This window comes from Hermetia illucens, chromosome 2 (assembly GCF_905115235.1).
Source record: "Hermetia illucens chromosome 2, iHerIll2.2.curated.20191125, whole genome shotgun sequence".
Taxonomy (NCBI): Eukaryota; Metazoa; Arthropoda; class Insecta; order Diptera; family Stratiomyidae; genus Hermetia; species Hermetia illucens.
The window spans coordinates 148,479,882-148,502,060 of NC_051850.1; the positions used below are offsets into that span (position 1 = coordinate 148,479,882).

The 22,179-nt window shown below is 42.7% G+C and overlaps 1 protein-coding gene across 1 annotated transcript in view; it reads left to right on the forward strand.

Moving 5' to 3' along the window:
- Nucleotides 1–5,992, forward strand: part of LOC119649660 (carcinine transporter-like) — a 70,253-nt gene extending 64,261 nt beyond the window's left edge. The window contains exons 3-4 of the mRNA XM_038051916.1: nt 3,981–4,173; nt 4,515–5,992. Of these exons, the coding sequence (XP_037907844.1) occupies nt 3,981–4,173; nt 4,515–5,475 (1,154 nt within the window). The 3' untranslated portion in view covers nt 5,476–5,992. The remainder of the gene's footprint in view (nt 1–3,980; nt 4,174–4,514) is intronic.
- The last annotated feature ends 16,187 nt before the right edge of the window (nt 5,993–22,179 follow it).

The following is a 22,179-nucleotide window of genomic DNA, read 5'->3' on the forward strand; positions in this document are numbered from 1 at the left end:
ATAAGTACAAGGTCATGGGTGTCCGCAAAATCGATTATACGCTCGCCACCTTCGTTGCGCGCTCCGAACCCCTTTCCCCCATGGCACCTGTTACCGTCTGCCTTTTCACCCACATGACCATTAAGGTCGCCGGCAATGATTATGTAATCGTCAGCAGGCACGTGACAAGTCTTTTCATCGAGAAGTTGCCAGAAGGCATCTTTCTCGGCATCAGGTCGGCCTGTCTGTGGTGCATACGCGGTGAAGAAGTGAATAGTGCGATCAGCTGATATAATGGTGAGCTTCATCAGCCGATCATCAAATCGTTCGACTTCTTTAATGGCATCACGGAAACCCTCTGAGATGGCAATGCCAACACCATATAGAGTGTGTGGGTTACCAAAATAGAGAAGTTTGTAGCCATTTTTACCGCGTTCGCGTTCAATGTCGCAGCTTTTGGAACCAGACCATCGGGTTTCTTGCAGAGCGCAGATGTCAATGCACCTTTTCCGAAGGGCTCTTGCGAGTTCCTCGGTCTTTCCAGTTAGGGTACCAACATTTAGCGTGCAGACACGTATTTGTTTTGTTCGTTGTGTGCGGACTAACTTGCTTACGTCCTGACGCCGTCCATGCGTCAAGAACCCTTGCCCATTTCTCGACAGGACCGGGGCCCGTCCTGCCGCGTCGACTGAGGTGGACACCCTAGCATTTCTCCGAGGCCTGTGACTTAATCCGATCATCATGTTTGTAACGACATTCTATGCATTTTCTTGGTCGACCTGTCGCGGGGCCTGTCACCAAGAGAGATCAGGTAGGATTTAGCATAGTGGAATAACTCCAACTATACTCTATTTATCTCTTTCCCTGATCTCAGCATTTTATTTTTGTTTTACTGAGGATAGTACAAAGTACGTTGCCTCAAACCCTCCTCCTTTACCTGGGCTTGGGACCAGCATGCTATGTTAATAGCATGGCGGAGTTCCAGGTTGCGCTAATGCGTAAAGAATTTTCATAAAGCTGTTCTTCATTGGCTGATGGCATTGACCCGAGATATTTAAATCGCTCAGTTCTGGACAGGTTACTGGCATTAACAGTGATTGTTTCTGTTTCATGGAGATCGATCGACAAAAATTCAGTTTTATTCAGATTCAACACCAACAGAGTCACGAACGTTCAATGAACTTCTTGGCAATAAAGTACAGTTCCCAAGGCGACTAAAGACTCCTTTGGAAGATGAATTGAAAACTCTCTGAAGCAGTAAAACGGTTCCTTGGTGGAACCGAGAACTGCAAAAACTCAGGAAATCAAACAGGCGACTTCTAAACCGTGCTTGCAAAAGTAACAAGAACGAAGACTGGTTAAATTTCAGGAACTCACACCGTGAATATAAGAGACTCGTTAGGTGTTCGAAACGAGACTCCTTTAGAGCATACTGTGAGGAACTGGAAGGCGAAAGAGAGACTTCAAGGCTGTGCAGAGTCCTCAAAAGGGATAAGTCGGCCAAGTTGGATTCCTTAGAAATCCCGACGGTACTTTCACGAACTGCAGACATTTCAAAGCACCTGGCATGGATGGCATCAATCCGGCAATGCCAAAGGAGGGTATGGAGCATTTAGAGCGACCTCTAAGAAATATTTTTCGAGGATGTCTTGCTCTGGGCTACGTGCCTTCCTCTTGGCAACAGGTTAAGGTAGTCTTCATACCGAAACCTGGGAAAGATGACTATTCTAATCCAAAGAACTTCAGACAGATCAGCTTGAATTCATTCTTGCTGAAAGGTTTGGAGAGACTGGTCGAGCGTCACATTCGTGGAAACGCATTTAGATCACAGGTGGGTATCGATCGCTACCTGACTGCAGATACAACGAAGGGCTGCCCCAAGGAAGTGTGCTTTCGCCACTTCTGTGGAGTATGCTCATCGGCTCACTACTATGCGAACTGCAAAATTTGCCAATACACGCTCATAAGCTTGATGACGCTGATGACGTGGCTGTGCTTGCTGTTGATCGGGATTTTGGAACGGTGTGTAGGAATATACAACGTGCCGTTGATTTGATAGACAGCTGGTGCCTCAGACATGGTCTGTCAGTTAATCCAAATAAAACCACAATGGTTTTATTCACAAAAAGGAGAAAACTTAATGGAGTTTGCCTCCCTGAGATGAGGGGTACTACCCTTCAACTTTCCGAAGAAGTGAAATATCTGGGAGTCACTCTAGATAAACAACTTCTTTGGAACAAAGATGTAGAGGTAAAGATGAAACGAGCTCTCACAGCTTATGGGCTGTGCAGACGGACCTTTGCCTCGACATGGGGACTCAAGCCTCATGTGGTAATGTGGATATACGTTGGCATCATTAGGCCGATGTTCGTATTTGCATCCGTAGTATGGTGGGTTAAGGTGAGACAAAAAGGTTTTCACCGTAAACTAGCCGCACTGCAAAGAACTATATGTCTGAGTATTACTGGTGCCATGAGCACGACATCCGGCGCAGCTCTGAATGCACTACTCAATTTGCAGCCCCTGGATATATTTATTCAAAGCACTGCAATGAGAGCAGCTCATAGGCTAATTCGATTAGATCTATGGGAAAACGACGGATGTGGGGGGCACAGAGCATTGGAAGAGTTGCTGGGAGGACTGAATCCAGTTCTTACAATGCCTTCCGATTCTTGTGTCCCCGCACATCTGTTTGGTAGAAGACATGAAGTTACCCTGAAGCGTAGAGAGAACTGGGAAGTCCCAGAGGAATGCGTCGCGGGATATACGGAAGTCTTCTACACCGATGGCTCAAAAACAGAAGAGGGTTCTGGAGTCGGAGTCTGCCTCTCGAATACAAACGATAAGTGGGCTTTTCCTTTGGGACAATATGCAACGGTTTTTCAAGTCGAAGTTTATGCGATCCTGAGGGCGGCAAACTGGGTGATTGATGAGCGGTTGAAGGGCAGGCGCATCGCAATCTGCAGTGACAGCCAAGCTGCATTGAGGGTATTGAGCAGTCCTTTGATCACCTCGAAAATCGTTCAGGAATGCAGAAACCGTTTGAACTCTATGTCTAGATTCAATACGGTGGAACTACTCTGGGTAATTGTTCACTGTGTAGCAGATGCAGTGGCAGATGCCCGTAGAAGTTTTCATGAGCAGACATAAGTGGCAGTAGATAGGTCAAACATTGAGACACAGAACAGCAGAGGAAAGGTGTGAGGGAGCTGAAGCACGTTATTGGAAACCGGCAGCGAAGATCTGTACCTGTGGTTGAGGCGTTATGCTCCACATAAGTGTTTATGACAACCATATCCTACATCCTTTCATGAATGATGGAGTCTCATAAATTAGCCAAACAACTCTTCCGACCTTAACCCAACTTTTAGTAAGTGGTAACTTTGAATAAATCAAGGCAAAACCGCTCCCAAATCTGCTTAATTCCAATAAATGTCGACGCTCACTGAAATGGAACCCCAAGAACTAAACGGCATGCCAATTTGAAACGCTCGTTTAGTTGCAATCGGTTCAAGGGACATCAAAACACTTGTTATTGCCAATTACCGCCATGCGTGAGATCTGTGCGATCAATTCGCACAATTTTCCACCTGGCCACGTAGAGCACAAATGGCAATGAATTTAATCGTGGTATCAACGCTGAAATTGTCGCAAGTCAACATTGACCAACAAACGATCGACAAGGAGACAGCCATGTCTTCTATGCAAGCACATGCATTTTTTCCATGTGTGAAGCGAGTTCCCGGCAATTACAAAGGCTAACGATGCATTTGAGTCGCAATTACCATAGCCACCGTCCGCCACCATTACCATTATCTAACTGCAATTTATTCGCTGGCCAATTACTCTTGTGCAATAATGCCTCCATTCAAATGTCGTTTTTTCTGGTAATCGCGAATAAAACATTTTTCATTGCATCATTATTGTTTACATTGTTTTTTTTCTCTCGCCAACACGTTGAACTTCTTATGAACTTGTGTGCATTCTGTTTAATTTTCCAGTGCTTGAGTATGTAGGTCCCAAATGGAGAACCTTCGTGGCGAACATGTCTATCGCGATTTTCTTCACGACTGCAGCCAGCGTCATTCCATGGATCGCCTATTACCTTGCCGACTGGAAGCTATTCACAATTGTTACATCGGCTCCCCTGGCTTTGGCCGTTCTCACACCATGGGTCGTACCTGAGTCGGCCAGGTAAGTATCTAGACTGACTTCATTACACTAAACTACATTAAGATTCAGAAGTCTCTTATGACTCAGCAAGTGCGATTGGATCAGAAGCAAGTGCTCAAGAATTTCGCAAAGCCTTCTTGGTCTTAAGTGTGGACTTGTGCCATTCAATGCGGGAGCACAAGAATCTCAGTTTCAAACGCTTCGAGCCAAATTATTCTGCCTTCCGATGGTAACTGGACCATTAACTCTACGATTGGAGTAGTTAACTTCCTATTACTATGCAAGTCTTGCATCATAAAAAGACTTTTGGATCACATTATTCCAATAAAATGCTGCAATTTGTTAACATCTTTCCTTTCCAGGTGGCTTGTATCCCAGGGTAAGATCGAAAAGGCCATCACCATATTGAAGCGATTCGAGAAGGTAAATGGGAAGGCGATTGAGCCACAAGTGTACAAGGATTTCAGCGACAGTTGCGTGCGACTACAAGAAGAGGAGAGTGCCAACAACAGCTACTCTACCCTTGACCTATTCAAGACTCCACGACTCCGTAGGATCACGATCTTGCTGATCGTTATCTGGATGGCCATCTCATTAGTCTTTGATGGTCACGTTCGTAACGTTGGATCTCTTGGCTTAGACATCTTTATCACCTTCACCATCGCTTCAGCCACCGAGTTTCCTGCCGATTCTCTGCTAACATTGCTCTTGGATCGCTGGGGAAGACGCTGGATGACATGCGGATCAATGGTCATTAGTGGAATTTTCAGCTTGTTGGCCACAGCTGCACCGGTTGGCGTCATATCAGCCACGCTCGCTATATTTGGACGGTTCAGTGTAAATATCTCATACAGCATTGGCCTACAATATGCGGCCGAACTGCTTCCAACGGTTGTTCGAGCACAAGGTGTTGCATTCATTCACATAATGGGATATGTCGCGAGTATCGTTGCACCATTCGTTGTCTACTTAGGCAATGTTGCTCCATCGTTTCCACTAATTATTCTTGGCATCTTAGGAATTGTTGGAGGTCTTTTGTCATTGTATCTGCCCGAAACATTAGATAAGGATCTGCCCCAAACACTTGCTGATGGTGAAGAATTTGGTCGGGGTCAGAAGATCTGGGAATTCCCATGCTGCGGGAAGAGAGCCGTTGAAGCCGACGTACCTGACAATAAAGTTGTACAACACTTCCAGCGTGGAACCACCAGAGGTGCTTCACTACGCGCTTCCAGCAGAGGCGAACTCAGCTCAAGCATTTTGCAACGATCGGCGAGATCAAGGTTTTCTGGAAGAAGATTGCCAAGAACTGCGGAAGCGTAAATGAAACTGCCATGTACCCATATAGGAAAAGTAGATAGCCAAGAAATCATTGTCTGCACTCAATGGAAAATCGATCAGATAATGGGGGATCGGGTTATCCACTTGAATCGAAAAGCAGGTCTAGTCAGAAGCGTATGCATGTATTTATTATGTTCAATCAAACATTAACACATAGTTCCTAATTAAAAGTGTAGCAAAGTCATATGGAGACTTCCGCATTGTTGCAGTCACTTCCGCCTGCAGAGTCGGTTGTTCTGTGTATCGAGTTGCTCTTAGAGATAATAAGATATCAATTGCATTTGAGCCATTCAAACCTTCACTTGACAAACATCAACATACGTATTTGTTATATTTTTGTATATTTTGTATATATATGTATACGATTAGAGCAATATTAGGTACTAAGGTTACATATTAGTGCAATAACAACTTCAGCTTATTATAGAATGTTGCAATCGAAATATTTGTGCTTATTTAATGTTTGTATATTTAAAGTAATATCGAATAAATTATTTTAATTGAATTTTTCGTTTACTAGCTTACAGGATTACTATTTAACCCACAATTGTAGATATTTTGATGGGCTTTTTCAGGGTTTTGACAATCATCAACTTCTTCCAATCATCGGAGCATGGTATTTTTCCCCGTTTTCGATTAAATTGTTGTTTTCTTCTTCTTTAGGCCTTTTCCTATTCACAAACGCTCGTTATGATCGATTGCGCCATTCTGCTCGGTCATAGACCTGAATGGGATGGGGGCTGTCAAATCACCATCTAGCGTGTCAAGCCATCGTTAATTCGGTCTGCCTTTTGGTCGTTTCTCATCTACATCGATGTTCAGATTAATCTTAGCAAGCAAAATTCTTGTCAAAGCGAATTGCATGTCTATGCCGTCGAAGGCGTCTCTCTCGCAACTCCTCCACCCAGCTACATTCTACTAGGCATTAACATACTATGATCAACTTTCAGGTGCAGAGGAGTACTGACCGCTCGAGTAAAATGGTAAATATGCCCTGTGGTTATCGAAAACGGACTACGGTTGGTTTCTGGAATGTACACACGTTCCTCGACAACGGTAGGGGAGCCAGCCCCAGAATGCTCGCTTTCTCCAACTCGTAATTCCATCGACCACCAGCGTAGCATCAGCTCCTGAGACGCCGCTGGTTCTGCTTATACCCTGCCGGCGACTGCGGCCAACAATACTGGCGCCGCCTCTGCCTCTGTCTACCACGCACTGCTCCACTGCATCTATAAATGATTGTATCAACCCGACGAAGTCCGCTAGCCAACTGAAAAATCGTCCTGCATCCAAGGGACATGTTCCCTACACAGCATCGGCTGCGCTACGCACCTCTGACGATTGTCCTACTGTCGTTGCATTAGCACCACCACACTCTTCCTCCTGTGCATCATCGACGCCCGCCACCGCTGAAGCGCAGGCCTTTCCAACCTAATGCCGCGGACTCCACCACGTCCAATGAAATTCTGGCCTATATCAGAAGCAAAGCCAACTAAACTTTGTCACCTCTCTCATGTGTGAAGCTGGCGAACGGTGGCTCTCCTGACCGAGTGATAGCTTTTTTCAAAGTGACATATCGCCACAACTTCGATGTCATCGTCCAATCTTCGTCAAGCCTTACTAGAGGAGTTAGCTTCGTGAAAATTTCCGGCGCGCTCGCCTATCTCGTCGAACTTAAATTATTCCGACAATTTTACACTCTTTGATCAAAATATAAGAGGTCTAAAGACCAAGCTGTCGAATTTCAAATTTTCTGCCTTAGCATTCTAACCTCACGTCATCTGCATTTCTGAAACCTAACTGTACGACAGGATCAAATCAAATCATATTTTCCTCCTCCTCCTCCTCCACCTTCGATTCTGTCACCATACGAGTCATTCCGCGAAACGTATGTCCCTTTATCATATGGTGTGTATATTTTCCCTGCCTTAGCCCGGCTTCTCTATACGAGGATTTCTTCGGCAGATTATTAGAGGTCCTAATCGGTTTCTTTCCCTCACTTCATTTCATCTTCTTTTGCGACTTTAATCTTCCCATTCTCTCCTGGTCCATTACTCCTGGCCTTCTCGCCCTCCCTAATAACCCCACCCACCCTTCCCTTCCTCTATTCACTTTCATGTACACCTGTGACGCCCTTCAGTTTAACCTTTCTAGAAACCACTTAGATCGCACTCTTGCCCTTGTCTTCTCTAACCTTCCTGTGCTTTGCCTTTCTTACCCGTTGCCCGTCTTACATTGCTCCTGACGCCCATCATCCTGCTCTCGTGTTCAATACATAGATATCCCGACTCCACTCTCCGGTCACTCGCAAGCCTACCAAATTCAACTTTCGTAAGACGAACTTCGAAGGTCTGAACTCAGTCCTGGCGGCAATCAACTGGGTTCCTCAACTCCTTCTATACCATTTTATCTGATCTTCTTCCCTGTCAGGTCCCCTCCTCTCCTATGTGCTTACGCTCTTACCATATCTGGTTCACCATTGAAGTCCACAAAAAACTACGTCAAAAACACGCTGCGATGAAGAAGTTCTTGTCTTCTAGGACCTATGGTGACTTAGTTTTTTTCAAATCTCTACGTTGCTCTACGTTTTTTGACCAGTGTTGAAGACTCACTAAAACGTGGAAGCCTCAAACCTTTCTGGTTCCACATTCGCAATTTCCGCTGTTCTCCCCCGCTATCCCCTCCGTCCATTAAATTCTCTGACTCCTCAGCTAACTGCCCCCAACTATCTTGTTATTTACTCTGCCGCTATTTTTCCTAAGTCTATGTTCCCCCTCTTTCTTCCGAATCCCTCCCGATAGTGTATGTAGCCTGCCCCGCATCGCCTACCATTCCCCTTCTTACCCCAAACCTTGTCGAGTACCTATTGGCAAACTTGATGACAATGTCGGACCTGGTTATAATGGTCTTCCAAACCCCTTTTTGCTCAAAACTGGTAAGTCCATTGCCCTTCCCCTATCTCTTGTTTTCAACAAAAACCTCGAAATGAAACATTTTCGCGGCTTGTGCAAAGAGGCTCTCATCATACCCATACACAAAAGTGGCGATCGTACGCTTGCCGAGAACTACCGTATCATTTCCTTCCTCTTCTCCTGGAAAGATATGTCAGCGACTGGTTGTCCGCCCACTTTGGCCACTACATAGTGAAAGAGCAACACGGCTTTGTTAAGCGTAGGTCCACTGTCTCCAACCTGCTTGACTTTACCAACTTTGTCGCCAAATGTCTAAATTTACGGCAAGAAGCACAAACCACTTACATTGCTTTCCCTAAAGCCTTCGACATTGTAAATCACAAGATACTTACTCGTCTCTAAGTGTTCCCATACTACTTGTTTTATGGCTGGCCCCTTACCTTTCCAACCGATCCTGCTACGTCCCCTTCTTACTTGTCCCTGTTTGCTCTATGCCGACGACCTTAAGCTGTTTTCCGCTATATCTTCGCCTATGGTCCGTGTTTCCCTTCAATCTAATCTAGACACTCTGGTTCGTTGGTTCTCCACTAATGGTGCAGCACTAAACGTCTGAAAGTGTCCTCCTCTGATTTTGACTCCATTCAACCCTCCTTGGCTCTTTTCAATTCCCTCGTGAGGAATACCCTCGAATACTGCTCCGTGATCTGGTCACTTTCCCTTAACTGTGATTGTCTTGGCCTTGAAAATATGCAACGTAAATTCACTCGTTCCCTCTTCTTTAAGAAAAGCTTCGCTTGTGTCGATTACCCCTCCCGTCTCCGCTTTCTGAACCTTCGGAGAATTCTTCTCTCGAACGCGGCCAAGAGTTCGCAATTTTTCTTGCTAAGAACCCAAGTCCCCAATGAATTCATGAGTACTGACAAGATCATTGTCTTGTACTCTAAGAGCTTGGATCCTATGGTGAGATGTTTCAAGTAGAACAGTTTTTGGAAGCTGAAATAGCTCCATCGTAATAGTTGTTATCGGTTGTGATTTTCCACACTAAATAGGAGAAATTATCTACGGTCTCAATGTTGTAGTCTCCTATGTTGATTGTTCTCATTTGACCAATGCCATTCAATGTAGTTGCTTCTGTGGTTTTTGGTGCTAACGTTGCCACTGTATATTTCGTCCTGCCTTCATTAATATGTAGCCCAAAATTTCGCGCCGATAGCCACCTGTACGACCTAGATGATGTATAGGTCGGATAATGCCCCTTTGCCAGTCATTGCAAGTATGTCCCACACCTTGAGCACAAGCTGGTGAACCCTTTGGTGTAATTGGTCACCTCCATATTTAACCATCGGCTCCTAGCGACTTTTGATTCTTAAGACGATGACTTGTACGGACAGTCTTCCCCACGGTTGGAGGTGGCTACATTTGCCCGTCGTCTTCAGTTGGCGGGGCCTCCAACTCACCGAGCTGAGCAGTTCTTTAAAATACTCAATCCACCACTCTAATATGCCCATTCGGTCGGAAATCAGATTTCCCATGAAGGTGTATAAGGCTTCATTCTGCTGACGTGTTGGTAAAACTTCCGCGTCTGTTGCGGCTGTTCCCTGTACTTTTCGAGTTCACAGACCTGTTGATTATCACAAGCTACATTTTTTCGCCTGTGAAGTCGCTTCTCCGCTCAACGAAGTTCGTAATAGGTCTCTGCGCGTAACCGTACCGATGCTAGCTTACATTCATTGTCGAACCAGCCTTTCCGATTTTTCTTACGACTGGGGCCAAGTATGTTTGTGGCCATATCCATGATAACGTTCTTCAGGTGATTGTTCATTTGTTGATGCTTCATCTCCAGGTCCTCTGTTGACTGCGGTTATTGCGGCATCCATTTCCCTCTTATAGGTGTTGCGGAGGGTTGTGTTATGGATGGCTTCAATGTTCACTCTCGCCTGATTACCAGAGGAGATACTAAGCGGTGTTGTTATTCGAGCCCAAAGTACCAAGCCAACGAGATAGTGATCCGAGTCTACATTGGCTGGCTTATATGTTCTGACATTCATTAAGGCTAAGACTTGGTGGCGTTCAATTAACACGTGGTCAATTTGATTGAAAGTGGTCCCCTTTGGAGAGGCCTATGTCTGTTTTTGGATCGCTTTCCGGGCAAACCAGGCACTTCCAACATCCATTTCATGGAACACTGCTAATTCATTAATCCGCGGTCCGTTGTCAGTGGTATGTTGATGTAGGCTATGAGAGCCAATGTATCGCTTGAATATAGGTTTCGTCTCAACTTGATTGTAAAAATCCTCAAGTGTGATTTCGATATCATACCTGGAACAGGATTCATGGGTTTATTCTATTGCCTCGTAGAAGAAGGGGCGTGAACGTTAATGAGGCTTATATTCCGAAATTTACTTTCAGTGTGGAATCCCAATGGTCATAAAGGACCCTTCCTAATGAAGAATATGAGGTCGAATGAGAACGAAGCTCATTGGCTGTTATTAGAACCACATGACATGCCTAGCATTCTAGAGTCTATTAAACACGGTAATCCATTCCACCGACTCCAGGGTATCATCGTGTTTATTTTGAAGTTTAGACATTTGCAAAAATACTTACTAATCAGTTTCGTATCACTTATGGGCCACACTTTAAAATCATCGTTCAGAAAATGCAGCAAAGCCACCCTCAAAACGACATTCGAGACTTGCAACGATATCAAAAGGTTCCTACCGAAAGCCCATTTCAAAACCCTAATAGCGAAGATAAGACAACGATTCTGTGTAATTCACTAATGTATAATCTGGACTCTGGCTAACCCATGTTTTTATCAACAATTTTCTAAGGGCCGGTGTGAGTTCATTACGAAGGACGATGTAAACATCCATCCAAAGCATATGTAGCTATATTCGTATGCTCCGCAACGAAGGCAGTACATATCGAAGTAACTAGCAGCCTTCAAACAGCATTGAAACATTTCATGGCCCAAAGGGCCATTGTAAAACCACACATTGTAAAAACACGGCAAACTTTGGATGAGCGACCGAACTGGGAAAATTGATGGACACGTTATATAGCGAAGAAACACTGGCAGAAATATAGTGGACTATGGGAGGCTCCAATCAAGAGCTTAAAGGGCCTATCAGACAAAATCATCGGAGCAGCATCACTAATCTACGATCAGCTGGAAACAGTGTTAGCAAAGAATAAGGCACTTTCAAACTCCAAAAGCCTGGTGCCAACGTCAAGTGAGCTCTGGTAGAGATGGAAAAGCAAATATTTTCAACAAACACAAAATCAAATGGAAGGCTGAAAGTAAGAATGCGCAGGCAGGGCAAATGGTAATTCTGAAAGAGGGCAATGCTCCAGTCTTACACTGGCCATTAAGACGAATTATGGAAGTGCATCGAGGTAAAGACAGAAAAATTCGTCAGGAGTCAGGAGCAAGCACTATCGTTATCCTTTGCCAGTAAGCACGACAGCTCAGTGAGAAGGAGCAGAAACACCCACGGCATCAACCAGCAATGAAATGACTAACGTGATACAGTACAATGGAAACACACGACAATAGCCGTAAAGCTGAAAAACACAACTCTTAAACTTCTCTCCAATTTAGCCCTTCTACTGAATGGCTTCTTTCTTTTAAGGAGTCAAAGCCAAATCGCTCGAACGAGAAGGAGCCCAGAATGCATTTTGCGGATAGTGCGACGACTCACAAAAATCTTTTAATAGTCTGCCCGTTTCGATGTTCATGACATTTTAATTCAGTGTTCAACACTTCCGAATAATACAAAATAAAAAAAGAGATTTTAAAAAGTGCTAGGACTTTTAATTTATAGAAAATTATTTGCTGACATTTTTATTTATTTAATTTTTTAATTTAATTAATTTAATTTAATTAATTAATTTAATTAATTTAATATTTTTTAATGCAATGAAGGGCCAGGAGGTGCTTTAGGACCATGTGAATAATAGGTGAGGTAGAAGGAGTGTCTAGTCCCCTTCATCTAGATACAACAAATGTTTGATAAGGTAAAAATCACCAATCGTTAGTAATTGATAAGTAATGAAAAGCGGTGAAACACCTTTTGCCTGCTTTTTACCACTTTAAACAGTGCATGGATCAAGTTGGAGAGATTTTAGAGATGGCCTCAAACTGGCAGGCTAGAAAGTACGCCCATTTTCAACGGATACATATCTAGGTAAATCAATCGCGCCATTAAAAAACAAACGACTGCCAAAAAACATGAACTCACAGAGCGAAACAGAACCTACAACAGCGCCTTACCTTACCTTACATGAAAGACACACGCAAACTCTCAAGGAACACAAAATCCATACCTTTTTTAATCTCCGACTAAAAAAAGACAAATATTAAAAGGCCACCATTCCACGCACTTGACGTATATAAAATCCCACACTCCTGCGAAAAAAACTACATAGGACTCCCACTACCCACGAAAACATTATGGGGCCTTAGATACAAAACAGCACTCTGACAGCCTCAACAGAGATCAGGGGTATACCACTAACTCAATATGGGATATTATCCCTTAGGATCTTATAATTAGGAAACCCATCCTATACAGGTCTAGACACAAGCGCTGAGCATCAGTGTCAAAAACAACGGTCTAAGACAAGGGGCGCGAGATGTTGGGCTGCACACTAATCAAGGCAACGTCAAGGGGGTCAAAGGTCTTACTGTACCAGACAATGATCTTACCAGCCCTCATCTACTCTTCGAAGATCTAGAGAATTTTTGGCCCCTTACATGATGGTGGCCGATTTGGTAGCCTATATAAGGACGAAATTTATGAGCAATACCACTGTCTAGTGGTGGATAAAATTCAACTCAATAGGTTGCGGTGAACGGGTCACTTAATCCGGTTGGATGAGGATGATCCAGATCGGAAAGTCTCTAAGGGCAACATCTATAACAGAACAAGGAAGACGTGGTAGACCCTGTCTCAGGACGCCAGCCAACTTGTAGAGATATCGAATTGCTGAACCGCAGTGCAAAACTGAAATGCCTGGAGTTTCTTACTAAGGTAAACCTAGACCGCATGCTGATTGCTGCGCCGTTGATGATGGTGATCCCATAATTATGAAACGTACAGACGCTGAGCATCAGTCTTAGGTCAGCCCTGAAGAAAAGCGCCGGAATCCGCAGGAAACCTTGGATTTAGTTCTGGAAGTTGGTTCGAAAATCCGAAAAAAAACAAGAATGATAATCGCCGCCATAGAAGCCTTAAAATTATTAGTTCACATCATCCGACCGCAGTAGTGCTTCTAAAGCAATTTTTCTATTAGAATTGTTCTGGATACTATTTTTGAAATTAATGTTTGATTCCTTTGCCCAGATAACTGAGTGGTTGGAGCACAAGGCTGTCGTATGGAAAAGGTCGCGGCTTAAATCTCATTGATGGCAGAAGAATTTGTATTGTGATTTGACGTCGGATACCAGTCGACTCAGCTGATACCAGTTGACAGTCCTGAGTCAAATCAGGATAATAATCTTGGGCGAACGCAATACTGACCACATTGCCTCCTACAGTGTACTGTAGTGCACTGTTACGGTCTGGACTGAAGTGCTCTAACACACTTCAAGCTCCTGATGCAATTGGATTGCTGCGCCAACGATTATTATTATTATGTTTGATTTCTATTCACAATTCTCAAGGAAAAAACGTTCATATTTATTTATTATTTACAAAAGGAGGCGACAAATTTCCTTTCTCAAAATATTTTGTCAAATTTGAAAATCAATTTCAACTTTAGAATGTTCAAGCATAGATAGTATAAATTCCAGCGGGGGTAGTAAGCACTTCCTGCGATAAATAATACAAAATTCCATAAGAATCCTATTGATACTAATCCTTGCATTACTGGACAACTTTTCTTGATTCAAATTGTCGACAAACCCCATTAAAGATACAGGTATCTAGTTTGTTCGCCTTTAATCCGCCCTTACACGTGATGCGTTATTCTCATATTTTATCTTTATTTATTCCCAGCAATCTAATTTTTCCTGCTATATGTCGCTCGTGGATAAGCTGTGAAGCTTCCGGCGAATTATCTTCTATGGAAACGATATAATCCAATTTGCAAATGCTGCCTCACGCTTCCTGGCTGGTGGACTGAGTGATGGACGGACAAAAATTGTTTATTATAGTCATTTGTAAGAATATTTGCTGTCATATCTCATAATGAAATATATGAACTTATTTATCTTTCATAATGGAGTAGTAAGCACCTTATACATATATACACAGATAATATTTAAACTTTTTAATCCACTTATTAGAGCAAGGACTAATTGTTTTTTTTAGTTTCTGCAATAAAATATTTCTAATAAACTCAACCCTTTTTAAAAGTTAAATTCAAATCATTTTTCATTATTTAATTATATTATTTTGCTTCCATACATATTTGTATGTGACAGAATATAAGCAGTATTTTCATACTTTTACTATGCTAATATGGAATTTGGATTTAACTGGTGCTTTTCTCTCCCTAAGTAATCTTGTTCGATTGGGAAGTGGCCGGACAAAAACAAGCGAAGAAAGCAAGTATAATCAAATTATATCCATCAATATTGCTTCTCCCCATTATAGCCGAGCAATTTCAAAGGACACCCTTTGAAAGACTTAGGAAAATCATTGGTTTCTGTGCGAGAGGGGGCTCAGACCATCACCAACGGTGCAATAACTGGTATCCGTCTAGGCCTGCCTTAATAAGGAACTCCAGGCATCCCGGTTTTGGGTAGAGGTCACTAATTCGATATCCCTAAAATTTGTTTGACATCCTAACCTACCCCATCGCTCCATCTCAAGTAGGGTCTGCCTCGTCTTCTTTTTCTACCATAGATATTGCCCTTATAAACTTTCCGGACAGGATTATCCTCATCCATACGGATTAGGTGACCCGCTCACCGCAACCTATTGAGCCGGTTTTTATTCACAACCTGGCGGTCACCGTATCGCTCATAAATTTCATTGTTATATAGGCTCCGGAATTGTCCATCCTCATGTAGGGTGCCAAAAATCCTTTGGAGAATTCTTCCTCCGAACGCGGCCAAAAGTTCGCAATTTTTCTTGCTAAGAACCCAAGTCTCCGAGGAATACATGAGGACTGGCAAGATCATAGTCTTGTGCAGTGAGAGCTTTGACCCTACGGTGAGACGTTTTGAGCGAAACAATTTTTCTAAGCTAAAATAGTCTGTGTTGGCTGCCAACAACCATGCGCGGATTTCATCGTCGTAGTTTGTTATCGGTTGTTATTTTCGATCCTAGATAGGAGAAATTAATAACGGTCTGAACCGCTAGGTGTAATTGGTCACCTCCATATTTAACCAATTCGTTTGTAATTCCATCGGATCTTGGCAGCTTATGATTTGTTAGCCAATGAATTGCTACTACTGTCGGAAATCAGATTTCACTCTTTGTCTCGGCAGAATAAGCATCAAGGTGTATGAGGCTTCATCCCGTTGACTGCGGTTGCTCCCTGTACTTTTCGAGTTCACAGATCCGTTGGTTCTCCCAGGCTTCGTTGTTCCGCCTGTGAAGTCACTTCTCCGCTCGCCGGAGCTCCTGATAAGTCTTTACATGTGCCCGCTTTCTTTGGAAATGGAACATTACTCGGTATGCCGCATTCTTTCGTTCGCTCATGGCCTCGACGCTAGTCAGATACCCTTTCTTGGTCTTACTCACTTCACTGAAGTTCGTAAAACTTTAAAGTGAGCGAAATCAAAGTAGTTTCCGGAAGACTAATATTTTACTCTTGCGAGTTTCACCCAAAGTTATTTATAAATTTCGGTGGTGAACCAGAATGCAAGGACCTGGCAAAGGACGAGTCGTAATAATAGGGCAATTTACGTAGAATGGTATAAACAGAAACGAGGGATATGAGAACTTCTAGTGAGGTTGAATTTAAGACCGGCGTCCGAGTTCATTGAGGGACATAAAGGAAGAGAATGGTGGAAGGGATGGAGAGCCAGAAACTTCAGGCCAATGAAAGAGAGAGAGAGGAAGACTACAGTTAGGATTTCCGGTAATTTGTTGGAGAATTCCTCGCACAAGTAAGAAGGGATAAGACGGAGAAACATACGTAAACAATAACAAAAATGACTTACGCTGGGTGGAAAATACATAGCGTAATGCTGTCGTAAGGATAAGGGGAAAAGTTGGGTTCGGAACGCAAAGTAGATTTAAAAACGCTTTGGACTCCTCCGTTACCTTACCAATGCGGAAGACAAAGTATCCTTTTAGGGGATCTTCTTTCTGAAATCGTAAGATCCCACTAGGTTTCAGAAATACAGAAGTTGCGCTGCTAGAAAACCAGAGCAGATTGACTAAAACGCAGCAGCTTGGTTTTTAATTCTCTTACATTATGACAAAGAAATCTTAACCTAATAAACGGTTCATTTATGGTGGTCGCGGAGGTAGGTGGTTGGCAAGAAAATCATAGTTCATCGCCCTTATATTTGATGAACCGTTACGTTGAGTAACCACGTCCAAGTCGTAGAGATACGCCATTCATGAGAGATCAATTATAATACTTAGTTTCACAAACGACGGAAGCCCGGTTTTACTCCTGACGCAGTTGAGAATGCTGTTGGAAGAGGTGGTATAAGCGAGCATGGATACAAAGAGTGCTCGCAAAGAGAGCTTTGGTAAAAAAAGGCTAACGGCAGCGGGCTGTAAGAATTACTAGAAGGGGGATCCGCAGCGATCTCAGATGTGGTTTGTGATGCTGCGGGAACCATCATCGATTGGACGTTGGCGAAGAAGCGCATTGGAGTTAGTTCAACGGCAACAGGGTGATTTGTGGATGAAGTTGCATTCCACAATTGGTGTTCTTTGTGATCGGCGTATCAGCAAACGTCTCAAATTTAAAATGTCGTCCGTCCTGTCGCTCTATAGGTTCTGAGATTTGGCCGACTATAAAAGACAATGAACGGCGTCTTGTGGTAATGAAGACGAAGATGTTGCGTTGGACTAGTAGTGTGACATGTTTTGATCAAATCCGAAATGAGGACATCCGCGATCGATATAGAGTTGCGCCGATGCGCGTGTGAGTGGGGCGTCTTCGATGGTATGGTCGCGTAACGGGAATTCTCTTGCCAATATTGGCCTGAATATCGAAGTCAATGGTAAGCGATCAAAAGGCCGACCGAAATAACGGTGGCTTGACACGCTGGATGGGCATTTAAAAGCCTTGCGATTACATGACGAGTGTATGATGCTCCGTGTCACATAATCAAAAATTCCATTGCCCTCTATTTTTTGGAAAGCAATTTAAATAAATCATTTTACGAAAAGTCCTGTAGTGATAATAGTCAACCTCATACGCTTCAGACTCTGAGTTTAATATTATTAGCAAATGCGAAGAATTTAACCTACAACAGATACAAACAAGTCGGGAAACCGGAAGTTAGACGCTTCAGGTACGGTGAAAAAATTTTCAGATTTCGTAGTTCCCATCTGTCCACCAAATTTCGTTCGGATCGGTTTAGCCGTTTTGGAGAAAATTGCGTGCGACACACAGACAAACAGTTAATCGATTTTAATAAGGTTTTGTTTTACACAAAAACTTAAAAAACAACCCGATGAATTGCAATTATCCCAGTTTGCGAACCGAAGAAATATGCTCACAATAAGAGGAGAATATTTCAAAGAATTTCGTTGTACAGATTTTGAGCTATGGTGGCACCCAATTTTCAACAAGCAGTTTCGAGAAAAACGCATTCAAAAATTAAAGTGTGTAAATTAAGGAAAGAACTAGGTATTGTTCCTTATAGTGTAAATATTTTTACTTTCCTTCCGCATACAATTGTTTCGGAGACCACGTGCCTCCACGTGTAAGTAACAATACCTAGTTCTTTTCTTATTTATATATTAACTGTAAAAAAACATGGACATTGATTTAATTAATTAATTAATTAAATTAATTTAACATTTAATTAATTCAAATTAAAATGTGATCAATTACCATAAAATCTTAACTGACTGTTAATTTGCTATACCTAGTCCATAAACCTTTGGTTTCTTCGGAAAACACATATAAAGATTTGGCGTCAATTCTTGTCCTTTTAGCGAAATCATTCGAACGTCGTTCGGATCGGCAAATTCGCACTTCATTATGGCGAACGACATAAACTTGGCATATGACACTTTACCTGTCTAACACTGTAGTTTTCGAATGACTGGGAATATCAAAGTCATTTTTCCCAGATATAGCAGAAGAATTCTTGCGACAAAAATGGCAGGGTCGCACCATTCGAATCTATTCTGACAGTCGGGCGGTGTTATCGACACTAAATAGCATAGGGACTCTTGCCCCTTAAACTACCATATGGAGAAAAATGGGGTGGTGGTTTCCGCTGTATGTAGCCAATGTGAGGAGAAGAGAGACAGCTTTGGACTTCATATGCAGCCGCCCGGCCTCCTTAGATCTCAGACGAAGACATATCGGTAAGGTTTTTTCAATGAAGAATTTGCATCTGCTTCTGGAAAATGTTCTCAAATTCGTCAAAGCCTCCGAACGCCGCAGACGAGAAGCCTTTGAATAGGCGATTTACGGGGATAGTGCAGTGGATCTGGGCCCCCCCCACACAAAACTAAAGTAAACTTTCCCAAATTTTCGCCCCTACATACATTTGAGAACAACTTACCTTATTTAACTGAGTGAAATTATGCGGTGTTTCCAACGATTAATTATCTGGAATAATAAAAACTTGTTTCTTTTTCGTTGGTGTGAATATTTATTCTTGCAATTCTTGCTTCATGGGCAATGAAGCAAAAGAGGAAATCCGGCATGAAATGTCAAAAGCTATCGCTCACCAAAACAGGATTCGGAAGTCTGCTAACTAGCGAGAAACCAAGATCGTACGAGAACTGAAGAAGAAGCCGGTATACTACCTAAAAGCGGATAAAGGTAATGCGATCGTAATTATGGACAAGCAACATTACGATAACCTAGTAATGGAAAAGTTGACTGGAGGAAACTACTTCGAACTAAGGAACGACCGGCTACCAGGATCCATAAAACAAGTAGAGAAGGCCCTCAAAGAATGCTCTCTAATGGTTGATAACTCAGCCCGGCTGCGGATGCCAAACCCCTCTTTACCTAGAATTAGATGCCAACCAAAAATACACAAATCAGGTAATGAGATGAGGGAGATTATTGCAGATTCTAACTCCCCTACATACAACATTGCAAAATGGTTGGTCGAGGAATGCCAAAAATTGGGGTCTATTAACGGAAACCAATCCGTCAAAAATTCGAAAGAATTGATTGGTAGATTGAGTGCAGTAGGGGCTTTGGCGGATAATGAACGCCTAGTGTCATTTGACGTCAAAGCTCTATTTCCAAGTACGCCTGTAAAAGAGGCCATAACAAACTTGAAGAGGGGCTACTACGTTTTGGTTCGACACCAGAATGGAGGAGAAAGGCTAAATAATATGCGAGGTTGGCTTCCCTCAGCATGAATGAAAATTATTTCACATTCAGGGGGAAATACTTCAAAACGACCTCGGGTGTAGCGATGGGCAATCCTCTCTCCTCACTCCAAAGTGAAATCTTTATGACATCACTAGAGGAAAAAATGGAGCAGGATGGATTATTGCCAAATATATGGTTGAGATACGTAGACGACATTTTGACAGTGATCCCGGACTCAAGTATCTAAAATATGCTGGATAAAATCAACACTCTACACCCTAAAATAGCCTTCACTCATGAGATTGAAGTTAACAAATTGGCTTTCGTAGATTTACTAATCGAACGTCAAAATGGACAATTTTCTTTTTCTATTTTCAGGAAACCGACCAGCACTCACCGTACAATCCCGGCCACTTCGTTCCACAGCTACCAGCACAAAATGGCCGCTTATGGCACTATGATCCACCGCTTCCTAACAATTCCTATGACAGAGGAAGACTACTGGAGCGAAAAACTCTACATCATGGACACGGCAAAGGAGAACGAGTACACCAGCGCCACCATAGACACAATGATTAGGAGACACACACGAACCGCTCAAAAACGATCAAGTGTCACCTTCTCAAATCTGTCCAAGCACATACAAAGGAAATTGAAAAGGTTTGACATACAGCTGGTAGGACCAAGCTGTATCTACCACCTAAAATCCCAGCTGGCTGGGGAAAAAGACTGAAAAACGGTAGAGGAGATGAGCGGCATTTATAAAATCGCCTGCTCAGATTGTCTAAAGGTGTATATCGGGCAAACAAAAAGATTGGTAGCTACCAGATTTAGGGAGCGCATGAAGGAGGCAGACCTGGCTGTCAAGTACTCCCGAAAACCTACTAAATCTATGGTGGCTAAACATATGGTGGAATGCGGCCATAAAATAAGCGCCGAGGATTTGAAGGTTCTAAAGCAGGTAAGGAAAATTAACCAGCTGGATGCCTATGAAAGCTGGTTCATTAGCAAACAACCGGTTGACACTAGGTTGAATTCAGATCTGGGTAATTGCTACTCCCCATTGTTTAAAAAACTCTTTAAGAAAACTAAATGAACCTTTTCTAATTTCAGGATAGATAAATTAGCTATTAGAATGTAATTAAATATTTATTCTATTTATTATTTATTCTTTTACAGGACCTAGATATAATCCTACTTGTTAGCACTGATGAAGGGAACAAATGGTTCCCGAAATATCGGTATTTGCAAGAATAAATATTCACACCAACGAAAAAGAAACAACAACTTTTTATTATTCCAGATTACCTTATTTTTACAGGTTTAAATTTTAGAGCGAAGTGTTAGCTCCAATTTCACGTTTATTTTACTGGGGTAGTTTTTGAACTATTACGATGAAAGTCGACACTAAAGAATTAAAATATCATTGGCAGTTAAAGGGTTAAGAAATTGACAAAAATAGTATTTTTTGCTTAGAATTACACGAACAATCACCCGGCATACAGCTTTTCCAGTAGTTTTGGAACACCGTGCAGAATGGCCACTTCATCGAGTTCGCCGCAGCGGTAGATAAAGTGGACAGAGGAAATGGACCACTTTGTTATCTGCTCCCGCTATGAAATCACAACGACGCAGCAGATACAACATTATGCCATGATGAAGAGTCGACAGGGGAACAAGAACACCGCACAGCGGACAACCAGGCTTAACACACAGGTCCTCGTTATAAACTAGACAAATCTAACTAGGACCTTTTCAAAACCTAGACATCAATTCCAGTTGTATTATATCCTCGCGCGCTCTATTATGAGGAAATGATCCCATCATTCCGCTAAATTCGGGAGATTTGACTATTTTCAAGTGAATTGCATGGGAAACTGATGAACTGATTTTAGTATAATCCCTTTTGCACAAAACCCTAATTTGCCCTTGGATTGTTACTCCTCCTCCTCGATTCCTAACAACAATGAGCCCAAGGAATATCAAATTGAATCCCAACTCCAAAATAGGTCGAGTGAATTCAGCAATAAATTTCCACGGAACGCCCTTGGCTTCCTGGATGTACTTTGTGATTTGCATATATGTTAGTCTGCGAAGAAAACCCTCAGCTTCCATATGAGTTGACATCATTTGACTTCTTTCAGGTCTTCTACAGAAATCCCCCTCGAATCCCTCCGTTCTGAAGTAAAGCCTGTTCGGCAACAAGGAAGTGATTGGCCTTGAATAGATTCCCCCCTGAATGACTGAATTTATTTGAATGCATTATGTTGTTAACGCGACTTTCATGTATTCGCAAGGACGGAGTCTTGTTTTTCTCGTCGCTCTGTTAGAACCAGCATTTAGA